Here is an 18,033-nt window from a genome sequence, read left to right as displayed (position 1 = left end):
GTGATCCCCAATTCAGCATAGGCATCCCCTTTCCCGACCCTCTCCACCAGCTCCTTCAAAGCATTCCCGGCCCACCTAAAGTCCTCCAGCTCCAGATAAGTTTGCCCACTCAGCCGTGTCCATAACCAACCGCCATGTGGGAAAATCGGAGCAGCAGCGTCATATTCACACAAAAACTTCTCGAGTATCCATTTCGCAACGACCATTGCATCTCTGCCCTTGATAACAGGATACTGCGAATCCTTCTCAACATGTCTGCCACTACCATCATCAACCGCAAGAGGTAAACGAACATTGGCGAAGGCACATTGCCGGATCTTACTTGCTCCTATCACCTTAGGGTCCACGCCAGGCTCGCTCATCACGTCTGTGCCGAGTATTTCGGCCACGATATTGCCGCCCTCATGTGCTAATTGCTGGCAATATGACATGATCCTTTCCTCGCCACCACAGACTTCTTTACGAAATTTAAGAGCGGCTGGGATGCAGTTGTATGGCGAATCATCGTTTGTGGCAACAAATTCAAATTGGAACTCGAAGTCAGACTTGCCTTTTTGCTTTGGGATTGGAAGAGATACGTCCAGGTTCTTAGGGACAAAGCCGTGTGAGGTGGGAAGCGTTGTGCGAATCAAGTGTTGGTTGCGTATAGGGACATGGAATACTGCACAACCGCGGGGTACGTAGAGCCATCTGGTAAGCAGCGTTAGTCATGTTTGTATATGGTAATGGAGATATAGATTTTTCGACTAGGATTTTTCTTTCAAAAGAGATCGTCACTATTGTGGGCAAACTTGAGCTACCCGCCTCGGGAGATGGGGTGGCGGGGGTAGAAGCTGGGGATAAACGAGGACAGCACATACTTGTGGCAATTGCTCACGAAAAAATCCGCATCCAACTTTCCCAAATCAAGAGGAATATGGCCGACTCCATGTGCCCCATCCACGCAGCTCAAAATACCCTCTTTCCGGCACTCCGCCACAAGTTCCTCGAATGGGAATCGAACGCCAGGATTACTAACGATAGTATCAAAAAGAGCCACGCGAACATTCAAGCCTTCACTCCTCAGCTGTTTAACTACCTCGGCAAAGCGTTTCATGATCTCCTCGTGGGTGGTTGGGAACGAATATGGGACCTTGCGCGCTTGGACGGGTGTGGATTCCATCAACCATGCGATGGTCTTCTCACACGCAGCGTATACGGTATCAAAGTAGACGATAACGTCACCTGGTGCATATTGCAGGTTTCGAAGGACGATATTCACTCCCGTCGTAGCATTTTTGGTGAAAACGATCTCGTTCATGGGGGCGTTGAGCACCTTTGCCAGCTCCTTTCTGGCCACATCGACGTATTTCGCCTGCAGGTAACGGAAGAACAAGTCTGGTTTGGCCTCAAGCTCGTCTTGGAATTTCCGGGCCTCATCCCGGACAACCGCGGGGAAAGTTCCATATGATCCTGGTTGATAGCTTTGTCAGTCAATGTCTACAAAAAGGAGCCCCAGTGATCTCAAAGTTGTAATGGCGTGAAGTGGCATGAGAAGCTCCAGAGAACAACATGAATAACAGGAGACAGGAATAGGAGGGAATATTTGCCAGGCTGCTCTGGCTCACCGTGGTTCAAATTTTTATAATTTGGATCGAGTAGAAAATGTTTGAGCATCGGATGCCCAAAATCGGTCAATTTGTCAGAAGTCGTGATGGATCCCATGTCGAAGTATTCGCCTGCTCAGAGATATATTATACACCCTTATGGATAGCTATCCTTATCAGGATTTTCCTTGCACACTCAATTGGGGCCTGCTGACTGAGTGGAAATGTTGGTCTTTTGAGGAACATGATATCAGCGCTTATGCAGCTCGATGCCCATTTACCGGGGGAAGTGAGCAGAGTCTTACCGATTTCACCAGAAACGACCAGTATTATATGCCTTTCCTCGACTTGCTAGATATTATCATTTATCAAGATAGCTAGACTCAATTGATGTTGCTATAAACCCTCTTCAGCCCGTCTCGTCTCGTTTGAACCGGGAGTGGATTGGCGTTTAAATATCAAACCTTCGGCACGGCCGTGACACATTCAAACCCAGATATCCCCACGCGCCCTTCGAAGCACAAGCTCCGCCGAGAAGAAATTAGTGGATATCTTGTGATAGTCCTTGGAGGGATAGAGGACTAGATCTAACAAGTTATTTTGAGAACAAGCTCAGTGGCCAATGAAGGTCGATCAATCCTGTTACGTAGGGCAGCGGGTATAGACGGACATGTTTGGGTTGTCTTGGTCTGAGGTTTAAGCGGGGGTTTCTTGGGTATGCTCAGAGAGAGGATTGATTGATAGCAAAATCCGGTGAGTTGTGCAGATGCACAGTACAATATAGGATATTTCAATAATTATGAGATGAGAACAACTCATACATATCCTGCGTGACTGAGTGTAGCTGCTGGTGAGAATATCCTATTGTCAACTAGTAGATGATATCATCATCATTGGTTCCTCGGCTGTATAGGTGGCCTAACCACACAACCAAGAATAAAATGAAGTTTGTTAGTTACATCAACCGCTTGCTCCATTAATTACCTCCTGTATCTACCAGGGGAGGTACATCTCAAGCACCATCATCCCCCACAAAGCTCGAAGCAATTGCTGAGGCCGCTTAGACAAGGCAGCAGGAGCCATAACAATTCGTAATAGGGCGGTGCGACTTACTGCAGGAAAAACGCCATGTCCATGCGGGCGAAGAAAATGGCAAGGGATGCTTTGGTGGAGAGATTTGAAAAAAAAAAAAAAAAAAAAAAAAGGAAAAGGAAAAGGGATAGAGTTACATAAGTGTGAGAAATGCTAGTAACAACCAGTTGCGAGATGTAAAATGATTTATTAGTTATCGCCAGACGACCAACGATGAGAATTGATGATAGCTCAAGAAGCTGAGAAGAAGGGAAAGAAAGATGCGTAAGGTCGTAAGGGTTATCAGGAGAACAGAGCACCCGTGAAAATATCTTTGCAAATAAAAAAAAAAAAAAAAAAAAAAAAAAAAAAATAGCACCCCAACGCTGCAGCAAAACCCAAGCAACTTCTTTCCAAATCGATCTTCATGTATGGTAAGATGCTTCTTCTCCTATGCTATGCTATGCATTCCTTCCCACACCACACCACACCCCACCACAAACTTCTCAGTCAAATAAAACACTATTGCTATACAACACGCCCAAATCAATCTACCGCTTCCCCTTCTTCTTCACGGCCACAACCTTGAACGGCGCATTGCTCGTGTCCTCGCGATGGGTAGCCGATTGGCCTCCCTTCTTGGCAACCTCGTTCCAGCCATCCGAGCCGTTGGAGTCCTGCACGGTGCCGAACCCATTGCTCCCAGCATTCAGGGACGAGGGATCAACCACGCCTTTGTCCGCGAGTTTGCGGCGACGGACGAATTCTTTCAGCGAAACGGCGGCCGTCAAGCGTTTGTGAGTTGGGCGTAGACAGGAGTCAGATTATTATTTCTGTCTCAGGGCGGCAGGGAGAAAGCGAGTTGTTGGACGAAATCATCCACTAGATATTTTTACCTATTTGTTAGTCTGCTAAATGATATCTAATTCCCGGGCGGAGAACATTCTAGTTTAAAAAGCGAGGGGTGGTATATATAGAGCTGAATAGACGTACCGTTTGATAGAGCTATTCAATCCCTTACCCCAAGGCGTTCTTAGCCCACTTCGTAAGCTCTTCAACGGGCCTATTCGTATTCGCCGACTGCGCAGAACTCAACGCAGACGGTCTTGTGAGGACTGTCGGCCTAGGTCTCGTCGCCGCAGCAGGGGCAACAGGGATGGCCCTAGGTCCAGCTGGTGCGGTGGGTGGAGGCTTTGCCTTTCCACCAGCACCAACTGTCGTCCACGCTCCTGCGGGGGCAGTTGGTGGTGCAACCTTACTTGCCAGATCGGCATAACGCTTGCCCGCAGAAGTGACAGGTGAGTTTACAGCAGCAGCTTGAGAATTGTTTACTACAGCTAAACGCTGCTTGCGTGCCTCCTCTTCCTTTTGAATCTGCGCCAAAGTTTTTTTAGGAGCGGAAGTGGGGGCACCGGATTGTGGTTTTCCGCCTGCAGCCTGCTTCGACCATACTGACCCCGTAGCAGATGGGGGTGTGACGGGAGACCCGCTGCTCGCCCAGTTTGCTGTGGATGGTAGTCCTGGAGCTGGAGGTGGAGGTTGATTTGCCCGTTCCTGTTCTGCAAGTGCACGCCTCGCAGCTGCAGCAGCTTCTTCGAGTTTGGCAGCCTTGCGAGCTTCGGCTTCTTGGATTTCCTTCAAAGAAGGACCTTTTGGTGCCTCAATGGTTTCCTTTGCCCACGGAGCGACCGATGTGGATGGATTCTCAATTGGGGTCTGGCTTTGCGACCTAGAGCTTGCTGCTAGAGTATCTGCAACATTTTGTCGATTACGTTGCGCAGCAGGAGCGGGGAGGGGAGACTGCGATGGAGGCGGTGGTGGGAATGGTTGCGGCATACCACTATCCGCTTTAGGCCACGGAGACTCAGCTTGCACAGTCGGAGTCTGTGTCTGCTGTTGCTGTTGCTGTTGCTGTTGCTGCTGTTGCTGCCGTTGAGCAGATGCGGCTTTTCGCACTTGTTGAGAAAGAGAAAGGGGTTCTGGCGCTCGTTGCTGGACGTGTTCCTGTTTGGGAGGTTGTTGCATTGCAGGTTTAGAAATATCAACATGGCGTTCAAATTCATCTCCAGTTGGCATTGCCGGGGGATGTGTCGGAAGACCCTCAGTCCTTCTAACAATATCATCATCTGTCTGACGTCTTAAAGCATGAAACTGCCGGAGACGTTCGTCGCGAGCTTGTTGGTCAAAAATCGAATCGCCCTTATTTTTGTCAAATTGTTCCTGTTCCTGCTGTAAGCGAGCTCTGTCTTGGAGCATGGTAGCAATTTGCTGGGGTTGCGCGACATTTTCTTGCTGCCTTGCTCGGAAAGAAGGGCCACTATTGAAAGGGAACTGAGATGGGCGATTGATATTCAAGCGGTCAACCAAACTCGGCAGCTCTTCTTGGCCAGCCATGATGTCCTGTGGAAGCATTTGAGGAGGAACACTGGGCACATTCGCTTGTCGCATGGTGGGTTCGAAATAACCAGGTATGGCTTGAGGTGGCTGAATGGGTCCCTGGATTGGTGAGGGGTGGTACCCTCCTGGTGAGGTGATGCTGCCAAAACTTGGTTGGCTCTGGAGGCTATGAGCGCTTGAGTGATGTTGCAGCTGGGGATGCATGGCAGCATGAGAAGGATTTTGCATAGCCATCTGTTTCATAAGGACTTGTTGCTGGGCCAGATGTTCTTTCTGCCTTGCCATCAAATACTGTTCCTCTTGCTTTCTCCTTTCCAGCGCATTTTGCTGGTCCGCGGTTAGTGTTGTGCCAAAGCTGGGAAAGCTGGTGGGGAACGGAGGCTGCGCGACACCAGATTGCGATGCCGATGAGCCCCAGGTGCCAGGCTGATTGGAAGGTGGCCCGTGAGCAACGCCAATCTGAGGTACAAGAAACGGTTCTCGAGAGTTGCCTATACGTCGAACAAGTTGAGCAAGTGGTTCGTACTCCGCATCCTCTAACTTCTTCACTTGGAGCTCCGCCGTAAAGAAACCTGCTTTAAACCAATCATGCATCTCGAGTCCAGACCACGGTCCCTGGGTGTTACCCTGGGGATCGCGGTAGATCCAGCGCATGCGATCTGGCATCACCATTTGTCGCTGTTGGGTTGCCGGCAGCTGGGTGTTTGACGAACTCGCACTAGAATGACTCTGACTGGGTTGGGAGGTGCCTTCCACGGAGGCTTGGGCGGCTGGAATTGAGGTTTGTACAGCGGCAGATGGCGCAGATGGATGAGAAGATGCAACCGAAATCGGCTGAGTTCCTGGGACAGGTTTATCACCGGATAGAAAAGCCTCCCTTCCAAGGTCAAGGCCGCCAAGAGGAGAAAATATACCTCCAGCGCGAGTAGCTTGTTCATTGTCTCTCCTCGAAATACCACTGTCAAATGGGCTGCTGCCAGAAACATTCCCGTTCTCACCCTGATGTTTCATTGAACCTTCAATTCCAGTGGAATCCGGGCGCGCTTGTTCATCACGTAATTGGTCTTGCATTGCTGGAGGAAATAGCGATCCCATTTTACTTGTGCGACCCGCACTGGAAAGGCTGGTATGCGACCCAAAAAAGCCCCCTCCTCCAAGAGTCGCTAGGCTTGGGGATTGTAAATCTGCCATTGATCCAAAAATAGGATCGCCAAACCCGGACGCAAAGCCAGATCGTTCTCGCGTGGGAGTGCCAGTAGTTGCGCTGGTAGGCCAGCCTCCAGCAGATCCGAGAGATGACAGGCCACCCAGACTAGTCAGGCTGGGGAAGCCCCGACCTGCACCAACGCTTGATGTTTGACTACGATCACCCGCTGGCTGGTCTACCGCAGACCCACCTCGACGAATAGAACCAAACCCGGCCATTCCAGGATCTTCAGGGATGTCACTCAGGCCGGGGAGGTGGGCATGTTGGATATCAGAACCGTCCGTATCGATGTCGTCAGTATCTGCCCTCTCGCCATGTGGGCTTTGGTAAGGGTTCGTATTAGTTGGGCTCATTGGCTCATGGACATGATTATTGGGAGCTTGGGGTGGTTGGCTTTGCTGATTGCCTACGATATCTCGGAAGCTTGGGCCATTCGATGTCATTCCGAAGGAAAGTCCGAACTGATCGATCCCCGAGGCAGAGGTTGTAGCGGTGGGAGCGTCTAGGTCTTGACCACCAAGGGCCGCGCTTCCACTCCGCGGCTCATCACCGAAGGGGTTGGTTTCACTGCGATTTGGGCGGGTCTTTATGGCTTCTCCCCACGGTTGTTGCTGTTGTTGTGGTGGCGGAGGATTAGAATCCTCAACTTCGGAGAGACTTTCCAGTGGAGCTAGGGACGGTTTTTCTTTCATGCTGGATCCAACATCATCTGAGCTATCTTTAGACAACAGACCCTTAAACCGACTTTCTCCCCGCAGGCTACTGAAACCAGGCTTCTTGTCGTTAGTTCCAGTATTACTGCTTATCGGTCCCAACGAAAAGCTGCCAAAAGCACCCATTGGCGAAAATGCCGAGCTGTGGGATGAGGATGGCCATGGGGAAACAGAGGAGCTTGGAATTGAGCCGACAGGCCCCGTGGCACTACGCTTCAGGGTCCCAAATGGAGAACTTAATTCAAGACCAGCATCACGACCATTATTTTCTTTATCCTTCTCATCCGATTTCGGTTCCGCTTCCCGGAAGTCAGTCTTTCGGCGGAGCAGAGAGGGTGGCGGGGATGACACATTCGTCTCATCGCGGAAAAACCGAGAAGTAGCCGTGGGCGACATGGGATTAGCTGATGAATCGCCGGTCCCACGGCGTCGCGGGGCGGTTCGTGCAGATCCAGGGGATGACGTGTTGAAGGATCCAAGATGGGACTGGGCATGGGAAACGGACCCTTTACGAGGAGGATTGCCGCTGGCACCGGCGGCATCCTTTGACCCACTTTGGGGAGGGGGTTTCAGCGGTGAGTTGATAGAGCCAGAGAATAACTAGTAACCAACTCTAGTCAGCATTTGTAACGGGTTTCCCTGTTCCCAGAGTAGAACATACGTCTTTTTCTTCATCGTTCATTTCAGTCAAAGCCAAAGGCTGAACCTGTCCGCTGTGATCCCAGCAAACCTCGGGACGAGTGGTGCTGCTTTCTTTAAGATCCTCGCGTTTATTCCAACTGCCATTGACAGACACGGGGATTTCATCACTGGGGTTCCAATCGGCCATAAAATAATCCGATATATGTTTCCTCCAGCTCCCCTGGTCCTGCTGACTCTTGTAGAGACTTAAAAGTTGGTCCTTTGAATACCTGCTATCATTGGCGTTGGTACGCGGGGAGCCCGACTGATAATTAGAACTAAGATGAGGGGGAATATAGGCCGCAACGGTCGGGGTAGAGGTGGAAGACGTGGTTTGGACGTTCTCTCGGGTGTGGGAATTGTTGGTTGCAAGGGACGGACGGCGGAAGGTTTGAGTTGCTCCGTTCATACGAGTGCGAGACCTAGAACAAAATTAAAAGCCATCAACTTAGCTCCATTGCCATCACACGACACGTACAAGACGGCGGATAATTTAATGATGCCAGCTACTGTCATAAATGAGAGGACAAAACAGAGGAACAGAGTAACAGGTAAAGATAAAACAAAAACGAAAAGAAAGGAGAAAAGGAAGAGGAAGAGGAAGAAGGGAATATTTTACCAATCACCACCGCCAATTCCTTCTTTTCTTGAACTAGACGAATCATGGGCGTTGCCAGCTGCCGCAGAGGCAAAACTCGATGGAAGAGGTGAAGGCATGATGCACTAGGTGACTATGAGATATGATTATCCACAGACGCCTACAGAAGACGTGCAGACAGCAATGGTGAATTTGGGATTTTGGGGATAAGTATCACTGCCACTGGCGCAGAAAAAAAAACGAGCTGTCAGACGGCGAGTACTAAGCGAAGAAGAGTTAAAATGAACGTTGAAACGGTAAGGGTAAAAGTTTGCTGGAAGTAATATGCGGCGTAGCTTCGTGCACAAGGCGCTGGAGATGAAGTCGAGCGGTTGGGACGCGGGCGGAAATCGAGACGGATTTGGGCGAAGAAGCAGAGTCGACGTTGGAGGTTCTTCGTTTCTGGCGATGAGAGGCGGTGGTGGAGCGGAAAAAAAAGAGGGCGCCAGGCCAATCACAGGCCGCAGGTGGCAGTACCAGGTACTAGCTAACTGCCACAGCAACCCCATCCCTATGAGAACAAGAAAAAAAGAAGAAAAAAACAAAACGACCACCAGGGCTGGGACTGGTACTTCATTCTTCCTGGTCGGGAACTGCTCCATTCTCCATTCCTATGGGTATGCACTTTAGAGTGCTCAAACTCCATGTTCTTGCTGCTTGCAACTCTTTTTGACTCCGGCCTTGTGGCGGATTTCTACCACAGCCGAAGAAAAGAATGCTGACTGAATAAGGGGGTCACGCATAACTAACTACCTTACCCCTTCTTACATCGCTGCAAACATGCAAGATCTTCAAGAAGAAAGGTATGCCAAAAAGAAAAGAAAATGGACGCGACGAATGCAACTAAATAATACATGTCCATCGACCGGTTTATAGACGAAAGAGTCCAGCTTCCAGGCGTCAAGGGCTGCCCCATATAAGCGCCCCATTCAGGAATTCAAATTCCAGGCCCGTCCACCTAGTATATCATCTACGGCCTCTTAGGTTTCTGCTCCATGTCCAAGGTTATCTTAAAGACCATACATATCCTACGTCGTTGAATATCGTGCATTGAACCTGTTTGATCCGACAATTCTGTTTCTTGGCCCTTGTAGGGTAACTCTTTATTTGCCACGCACGTACAATCGAATATTGAGCATTCAATCGATAGCATTCATTCCACCATCAATGTTCTGCGAGACGCTGACACTGACACTGGGGATTCGATTGCTATCCCCATCTATATACCTGCGAGAGGGGTGCTCATGTCTCTCAAATTGTTTCTCACATAAGCTCAAAAAGCTTTCACAACTCTGAGCAGCCACCTCTCTTGCTTGCTCTCTTTCGGGAAAAGGACTGATTTAGACAACATATCATCAGGACAATGATATCCCTTGAGTGGCTCCCCAATATATATGATCAGATATCACCGCAGCGTGCTTTTCTGTTTGGCTTTGCATAAAAATTCTTCAAACGTTTGCGGGATCTCCTAGACAGCTTCTCAGCTTTCCCTTCTACAACACCCTATCTATTAGCCTATTTGCCAATACCCGGCACATATCCTTTTCTATATCCTATCTATATTCTGCTAGACGTTTCCCAACTTTTCCCGGGTGTCGGCCCCTTTTCCCCCTTGGAAACAAATTCCTCGATGGCTGTAAATGGAAATAGCGCTCGCCTACGTCCTCCCTTGAGGATCTTCTTCCTCTTCCTTCGATCTATTACCCGTCTCCACTGTCGAACTGTACCACCTCCACTCCCTGGCCTATGTCTAAGCTTATCCCTGAAACTTCCGCCCACGGATAATAGCTATCATCCCCGCATAGTACAGAGCACACACAGTGCAATAGTATAATTTAGGCCCTTCGCGCACAGCCTCATGACAAACGAAAATCGATAGTGGAGGAGAGAGATTGGCCGAATCTAGATTTGGATGGGGAATAGGATAAAGGAGACGAGCTGGCACGCTCCTTGAGGTTGTTTGTTACTCTCTCCATTTACATCCGTGTATTGCATTGGGCTTCGCTCGCGATATCCCCATTACGGAAAATGTCTGGATGAAGGGGAATATATACAGCTAGCATCTCTCGTCATTCATGTGTGTGTGTTGCATATGTATTTTTCGAGTTCGGGTTACTTCATCCAGGTATATATGGGCGTCTGCAAAGCCAATGGGCGTTGAGGCTCATAGTCGTGGCCAAAGGGGGGGGTGAGCGCTTCGTTTATTTATTCCACGACTTGGACGTCAATAATATCCCAGAGCACGCATCTTCTTCACAGCAACCTTTAGTTATTCGATGCAAACATCACCCAGTTATAACATAAACAAAGACGAAAGACGGCTTAGCTTCGATTTCCAGGGGTCGACATTCTTGATTACCAATCCACTGCACCAACCTCCTAGCGTGATGCTGCTGCCCATGGACGAGCGCTGGAAGGATTCAATATCCCGTCTCCCCCATTCAAATTACTAGGGAAGTTGGCTCCACCATTCCTCATCCCTTACTGCGTTCTCCTACCCCTCAGCAATTCAACTTTTCCATCTACGCAGTAGCTCCACCTCGATTTAACCAATACCCTCCGTTCCTCATCAACTATCAACAGCGCATTAACGCCCTCCGTCCGAACTCTAACTCAAGAATCCTAAAATCCACCAACCAAAAAAAACAAACCAAAATGTCCGTCACCAGCGAACCTGGCGTCCTCGGCCCCGTCATCGCCCTCAATATTTGGACCTTCGCCATTGAAGGCTTGATGTTCTCCAGACGACTCCCAGCAATCTCAAAACACAAGATCCCAATGGACTCGAGCTTGCCCAATGACCAAATAGCCGCCAAATACCCGCCCTTCGCCCGTTGGTCCGCGGACAATTTCAACCATCTCATGGAGCAGCCGACGCAGTTCTACGCTGTCGCGCTGGCAATTGCGTTCCTGCACGAGCGCAAGGGCAGCAAGGTGGACGTGGCCCTGGCGTGGGCATATGTCGGGCTCCGGGTCCTGCACAGTCTTGTGCAGGTGTCGAAGAATAAGATCCCGGTGCGGTTTATGGTCTTCGCTACGTCGTCGCTTGCGCTGTTGGGCTTGACGGCTAGTGCCGCCAGATTGGTGTTTTAAATCTCTGAGAGGGGTTAGGGCGAGGGTTTTAATTTTTTTTTTATCTTGATAAGCTTTGGAAGGGAAAACGGAGGTGTGTATATATTGCGCGTGCATGGGCGGGTGGAATCCTCTCCGGCTGCGGGGGGGCTACAAGCAGGTACATGCCATGGGAAAGCTGTTGAGATGCGTGTTGGGCGACGGTGCCCTCATACAATATGTACTACTCTATCATAAATATACAGGATGGACACTGGCAATTAAATCCATGCCGATATCTCTCTGGCTGGTCACTTGATTCTCCTGCCATCATCCATTGAGGTTTGATGTCCAGCAAGGCGATGAAAATTCAAAAGCCTGTTTATTTAACCTTGTTGGATCCCCTGAGGCATCCGCAACCGGTCCGACCGCGGCCGCCGCCTCCACGTGACATTCAGGCGTCTGCCGAATATCGTTAATAATAACAACCACTTTTAATGATTACAACAATCCCTGGATTGTTGACGGTTGAAAACGAAAGTGTCCGAGAAATGGAGACCAACCCATGTAGATTCCTGGGGGCGCTCCACATTCATGCGAATCGCCGGTAAGCAGAAAGAAAATCCATCGATGTTGAGAATTGTTAAAAGCCGTTTTCCCGCCGCCAACAAAATTGCGTCATAACCGAGGAAAGTCTTGCCTAACTTTCGGGTAGTTAAACCCAAGGTCTCTTTACGTCAGAGCTTGTAATGTACTGTACATACTTAGAATTGATAGTAAGGACGAGAATATTGTATATCACTAGACAACAACAAACATCTTGTCTTCTTCGGTACCGTTAGAGTTGGTGAATACACCTAATTTCCTCCCTGATTTCTCATCCAGAACATATCGCTAACCGACCGATTTCAGGACAAAGTTTAAAAGTAGCTCAACGCGACAATTCAATTGCTATATCAAGAAGAGGGACCGAATTTCTGTGTCTCAAAAATCCCTCCAAAAAACGGCCAATTGATCTTGATCATGCAAGCCATCACCATCGATTCCATAGACGGGAAACCCGGCAAACCGGGCCAAGTTTACTACCCGCTCTCCATCAAGAAACTCCCCATCCCAAGACCACAAGGCAACGAGCTCCTCATAAAGCTTACCGCCGCCGCCCTTAACCACCGGGACCTCTTTCTCCGCCAACACCTATACCCAGGTGTATCATTCGACGTTCCCCTCCTCGCGGATGGTGTCGGCATCGTCATCTCCGCCGGCCCAGAGGTGAAGGAACCACAGTCATGGATCCAAAGGCGCGTCGTTCTGAACCCGGGGACCGGCTGGCTGGATTCCGAAGAAGGCCCCGAGGCCCCGGCCGGATACGCTATCATGGGCGGCACCAAATTTAACAGCAAGGGCACACTGCAGGAATATGTCACCATCGACGTGGGCGAAGTGGAAGAGGCGCCTGCGCACTTGACGGATGTGGAGGCGGCGGCATTGCCGCTGACGGGCTTGACGGCGTGGCGGGCGCTGGTGACGAAGGCCGGAGCGAAGAACTCGAGCAAAGGGGCCGCGATCCTGATTACGGGGGTTGGAGGTGGGGTTGCGCTGATGGCGCTGAGGTTTGCTGTCGCGAGGGGTGTGCACGTGGTTGTGACGAGCTCGAGTGACGAGAAGCTGAAGCTGGCTGCGGGGTTGGGGGCGAAGGGGGGCGTGAATTACAAGGAACCTGAGTGGGAGAAAAAGGCGCTGGAATTGCTACCGGCAGGCAAGAGGAATTATGACGCTATTATTGATGGCGCTGGGGGGGATTCGATTGAGAAAGGGGTGAAGCTGCTCAAGGTATGTTTTATACCCGGGGGGACGGGGGGGGGGGGGAAGGGAAAGGAAATATTTGTTTGACTTTTCTTGCTTCCAGCGTCCGCTCTATTGACACACTTTCGCTCACGCACCTCCCGCAGGCTGGCGGTATACTCTCCGTATACGGCATGACAGTATCGCCCAAAATGCCCTTCATTACGCCCGCCTTCCTAAAGAACATCGAAGTCAAAGGCACGACTATGGGCTCTCGAAAGGAATTCAAGGACATGATCAATTTCGTCAACGAACAGAAGATAAAGCCCATTATTTCCCGCGTTGTGCAGGGAATCGATAATGTCAAGGAGATTGACGGATTATTCGATGACATGAAGAAAGGCACCCAGTTTGGCAAGTTGGTTATTGAGCTTGTGAACAGCGGCGATAGTAAGTTGTGATTAAGATAATTGTTATAAAGAATTATTCTAGAGGGGTATATCCGTTGATAAATGATTAGTTAAACCCCTTTAATGGTTGGATATGATAGATGGGAGCTCACAAACTTCCTTTCCAAGATCTCAAGTACATAGTAAACGTGGAGTATATTTTGCTAATTAAAATTATACCTAGTGTAATGTATGAATTTTACGTCTTGCGATTTCGCGATATCAGGATCTCCCGGACAGAGGGAATTAGAATGGAGGAGCAATTCAGAAACCTCATTATTGAATTAAGCGTATCTCCTGTTTTCTGTGAATAGTAGATTTGCCAGGAGAGATTCTCTGTTTCCTCCTAAGCGGCTGCATGGCACTTTTCCTAGAGTTGGTAAAAAGAAAGAAAGAAAGAAAGAAAGAAATACCACCATGGCTAAACGAAACATCCAATCACTCTTCATTGAATCCAACATCAATATTTGTCCATTTCTATCCCTTTCCAGCCTCGGCAAAACAGAACTCAAGCCGGCACGGGCGTGGTAAGAAAAGCGAATATATCAACATTGTATGTAACTGTGCATTGCCGGATGAAACATCGTCCCCATCAACATAGTTCATTCGTTACAGGGGCCCGGGAATTCATATCCAAGCATGCATAACTCCATTTCACGAATCTGGGCAACTATCCCTAGGTAACTTCATGCCACAGCAGATGAGAACGTATCTCGATTGATGTATGTAGAGGGCACGTTTCTTTCAAGGACGCCTCGCCTGGATAGCTGGACAGAAATTTATTAAAAAGAGAAATAGCAGCAGAGGTGATTAAAAGAAAAGAAAGGGAAAAGGAAAATTGGACAACAAAAATAATAGAATTTCTTGTGCTATTGGGAAACTTAAGACCTGTAGGCGGGCGAGCCCGCTTGATGTAGAGCAGGTAACGTTGATGAGTTTTGCGCACTTTGCGCTGTAGAAGTGCCGTTGTAAATCCTACCGATGGAAGAAGGGAAGGAAATGTGATTCAGAATTAGTTTTAGGTAAAATATCATATAAATTGGTATCGCCCGTTTGAGAAGAGGGAGAACTGCATGACCTTTAGGGACCCGTCTTGCAACAAAAAAGGGGGTTATAAGGAGAACGAGTGGTTCGCATACTCTGAGCAGCTACGTGAGATCATCGATTGATCGCGCTATCCACAAGAAAATGGATGGATAGATGGATGGGTTGTATTTGCGCATCATTGATTCATTGAGATACAAAAAAGATGATGAGAGTCATAGATTTTGAAATAGGAAAATGTTCAAACCCCTATCTAAGTTCACTTGTTCTCTGGATGGTGTGGGCAAGTATTTCGATATCAAGGCAGGAATGGAGGATTGGCAATGATTCAAAATGCAGGGCACCAGGACAAGCAACAACCAAGCAAGTCGGCATGCTGCATTGTTGCTGTGACGTCTGCATAGATCCAATTAGCCTTGTTGGAATGGCCTTCTAGAAAGCATTCGAGTTGTCCAAGTAGGTATGTGCGTTACAGGCGATGAAAACCAAGGCACAACCAACAACTCGGGAGGATGGATTTGAGGCGGGAAAAGTCCAGGCATGGCTCTGAGTCATTACGACCAGAAGAGACGACGGGTCATAGATACAGATATCGTCTCTGAGCCTGTGAAAGCCACCATGATGTCAACGTTTGTTCGTCCCGCACCGGATCGTTAGCTACAGTAGATCTTTCAAATTCGAGAATTTTCATGGCTGACTGATTGCATGTTCTCGGGTTGGCGGATACATACAATCTTGGATGAATGTTTCCATTCTCTCCTTGCAGCCTGAAAACTGGGGACCCCCTCGATACCTGTTGTATAAATGTTAGAAATTTAATCCATTTCAGGTTATTGATAGCAAATGGTACGCAGCATGAAGACCTCGCAAAGTCCAAGGAAACGGCAGTATGGCCAAAATGAAAAGAGGAAGCACTCACTGTCCTTGCTTCATATCGAGGTCGCTTGATTGAACATTTCTTGCATATGCCTCTACTATCCCTTCATGACGCCAATGATCAAACATTTAAAAAAAAAAAAAAAAAAAAAAAAAATCCATCCTTCACTATGGGAACAGCTCGCTTTCTTGCTTCTGCCACGTCACAAACACACGCCAATAGCCATCTCAACTCCGCCGTTAACAGCTCCCTCGCATCAGGCAAATCCATTTTGTCGTCGCCGATTGGAAGTCTGGTGCTTATGCGCCCTTCTTCCCAATGCATACAGGCAGCTGCATCACTCATGCCAGCGGGCTGGGATCCTGTGCTATGAATAGAAACATGCGCAGACGCCAATTTATCGGCTCCATTTGCCTGTTCTCAGGTTCTCACTTCTCACCAAACTACAACGTAGTAGCCTTTTTGTTGACAACCCCTTCTCCCGTTCGAGCGATAGTACCGATGATCCCAAACATGGTGGTATTATTCTGACACAACAATAAGAGATTTAGCTATGTTGTTTCGATTTCTTATATGGGTCCCTAGTCCTTCAGTGTCCGTTGTTACTACCGCTTTTGTTTATTTTGTCAGTATCAGTCATCTCGAATCCGCTCAAAGGGGAAAATGGGATACGAGATGTGTCGTGTGCAGAGTTTGTCCTCAAGGTCACAGTTTCGGTCCAAACACTGATTGGCTTATAATACTTTCTCTTCTATTTCTGTTCCCTCAGCAGCTTTTGCTGAAAATGGCCCGCCAATGAGCCCTGGGAACTCTTGGTTCTCTCAAACAACGCTGCGATTCAGCGAACCATAGTGAGACATCGACATGGAACCTGGGCTGCGACGCGAGCTCCGCAGCCAGGGGACCCGCGCATTCTTTTTGCAATGGTTTCGATCTGAAGCCCCTTTGTCTCACCCCGATTTTATCAGCTGTGGCCGTGGTTGTGTTCAACAGGCACGGTAATATCGGGCATTTAGGCTGAGAAGCAAGGTCTCATCAAACGTTTCGATACCCGAAACGTGATTCGACACCGTTTCTCTTCTTCCCTATCTCTGTCAGCAAATGCGCTAGCTAGCACCGATTTCGTTTTTGGATCTCAGGTTGAAAGTCAGCCTGCCATTTCGGAAAGCTTTGGGTGCATGCTTGCTCGCTGTGTCTTGAGTCATTCTGCGCCGTCAACAAGACGGCGGATGCCGCAAATTGAGCCCATGGAGAGTATCAATGTGGAGATCCCGCGCGGTTTTCTAACTGCGTACACGCTTCGTGTTCGATGCCTAAACTTCCCCCTGAAGGGAAATATTCTCCGCTTGAATGCTAGGATCCCTGAACTGAGCAAGAGTGAAGGAAGGGATTGAGGGGCGGTGAAAGCTGCTTTCTCGTGGGCAAAGCTGAAATAACCCTATTCGGACCGGCGCGGAGATGCAAATCGCTGCCATTTGATGGATATTTCCCGACTTCTTTCTGATAGATAGTGTCTACGAGGAGGACCTCTTTGAAGCTCTGGAGAGCCAATTCTACTGCTTCAATGCTTAAATTTCAGTTTCTACTAGTCTTTATATCAATTAGAAAGAGAACATACCGGCTGAACCCAACCCTACCCTCTTAAGAGACAGCTGGTGGTAGTTAATAGTTACTACTATCATGCTCGGTAATCATCAAGTTTGCTTGACCACGACCCAAGCTACTCTAGGATGAGCTCTCCATACTGTGAACATCTATCTGTACTGTACATGCAGTTGAGCTTAGGGGTTCTAACTATCCCTGAGCTGCCTGTGCATGAGCCACGATTTGTCTCAGGAGCTCGTTGGGCGATTAAGTCTCCGCAAAATACACGGGCTTCATCGACACGTGTTCCGCCGTCGATAGAACCCCTACGTATAGTCTACGGAGTACCTCTGTACTCAATTGTTCTTTTCAGTCAGGGGAAGTTTGTAAGATGCGACTTCGCTGCTGGAATACCTTGTGCAAAAAAGCCCCCCATTCGGCGAATGACAAATATAAGACAACGCGGCGGGGTCCCGGGGATGATCGCCAGTGTCAACATCGGTTGGGATACGGAGAACTCCGTAGTTAACATCTCTTGTCTTCTAAATATAACTCATGGCTTGTGTCGATCTCAGCATAGTACGGAGGACGTTGCGCTGTGCTCAACGGCCGCCGTTCTTCCCCTTTGCCGCAATCTACTAACTGGTAAAAACAAACCTGGCCTTCTCTGATTACCGATTCCATATTCCATTCTCTCTTTCTCTCTTGTCTTCTCCAACACATCAGGCTTCAAACCCCCAAACCACTAGCTCCAAGTGGCGCTGTTGAGGGAGCTTGACTTCTTCAGTCATTTTCAACTCGACACCTAACTATGGATCTCGGGATAACTAGTAACTACACACCGCGTACGCAGTATGGAACTCAACATGGGCATGGCATCAGCTCATGGAAAAAAAAAAAAAACCCTGGCTACCTGAAACTGCCCATTGAATCCTGAAAACACCTTCCCCTCCC

The 18,033-nt window shown here is 48.8% G+C and overlaps 5 protein-coding genes across 5 annotated transcripts; 2 read left to right on the top strand and 3 right to left on the bottom strand.

The window, feature by feature from the left end:
- Positions 1 to 55: 55 nt before the first annotated feature.
- Positions 56 to 1,704, bottom strand: HCAG_05962 (predicted protein; the record flags this gene model as incomplete). The annotated part of the gene is made up of 4 exons (XM_001538307.1): positions 56 to 75; positions 131 to 690; positions 861 to 1,452; positions 1,608 to 1,704. The coding sequence occupies 4 exons, from the start codon at positions 1,702 to 1,704 to the stop codon at positions 56 to 58; spliced, it is 1,269 nt and encodes a 422-aa protein (XP_001538357.1).
- Positions 1,705 to 3,163: 1,459 nt separating this feature from the next.
- On the bottom strand, positions 3,164 to 8,171 carry HCAG_05961 (predicted protein; the record flags this gene model as incomplete). The annotated part of the gene is made up of 5 exons (XM_001538306.1): positions 3,164 to 3,185; positions 3,213 to 3,356; positions 3,679 to 7,574; positions 7,636 to 8,077; positions 8,134 to 8,171. The coding sequence occupies 5 exons, from the start codon at positions 8,169 to 8,171 to the stop codon at positions 3,164 to 3,166; spliced, it is 4,542 nt and encodes a 1,513-aa protein (XP_001538356.1).
- A 2,776-nt stretch (positions 8,172 to 10,947) lies between these two features.
- HCAG_05960 (conserved hypothetical protein) lies at positions 10,948 to 11,385 on the top strand (the record flags this gene model as incomplete). The annotated part of the gene is made up of 1 exon (XM_001538305.1): positions 10,948 to 11,385. One exon carries the CDS (start codon positions 10,948 to 10,950, stop codon positions 11,383 to 11,385), a length of 438 nt encoding a protein of 145 aa, XP_001538355.1.
- Positions 11,386 to 12,366: 981 nt separating this feature from the next.
- Positions 12,367 to 13,763, top strand: HCAG_05959 (conserved hypothetical protein; the record flags this gene model as incomplete). Its single annotated transcript, XM_001538304.1, has 3 exons — positions 12,367 to 13,173; positions 13,293 to 13,575; positions 13,759 to 13,763. 3 exons carry the CDS (start codon positions 12,367 to 12,369, stop codon positions 13,761 to 13,763), a joined length of 1,095 nt encoding a protein of 364 aa, XP_001538354.1.
- A 3,085-nt stretch (positions 13,764 to 16,848) lies between these two features.
- Positions 16,849 to 17,763, bottom strand: HCAG_05958 (predicted protein; the record flags this gene model as incomplete). Its single annotated transcript, XM_001538303.1, has 4 exons — positions 16,849 to 17,062; positions 17,114 to 17,135; positions 17,260 to 17,416; positions 17,737 to 17,763. The coding sequence occupies 4 exons, from the start codon at positions 17,761 to 17,763 to the stop codon at positions 16,849 to 16,851; spliced, it is 420 nt and encodes a 139-aa protein (XP_001538353.1).
- Between the last annotated feature and the right edge of the window lie 270 nt (positions 17,764 to 18,033).

The sequence above is a fragment of the Histoplasma capsulatum genome, genomic scaffold, assembly GCF_000149585.1.
Source record: "Histoplasma capsulatum NAm1 scaffold_7 genomic scaffold, whole genome shotgun sequence".
Lineage (NCBI taxonomy): Eukaryota > Fungi > Ascomycota > Eurotiomycetes > Onygenales > Ajellomycetaceae > Histoplasma > Histoplasma mississippiense.
The sequence above is the reverse complement of the archived record's forward strand: the minus strand, read 5'-3'. Positions and strand labels throughout refer to the sequence as shown.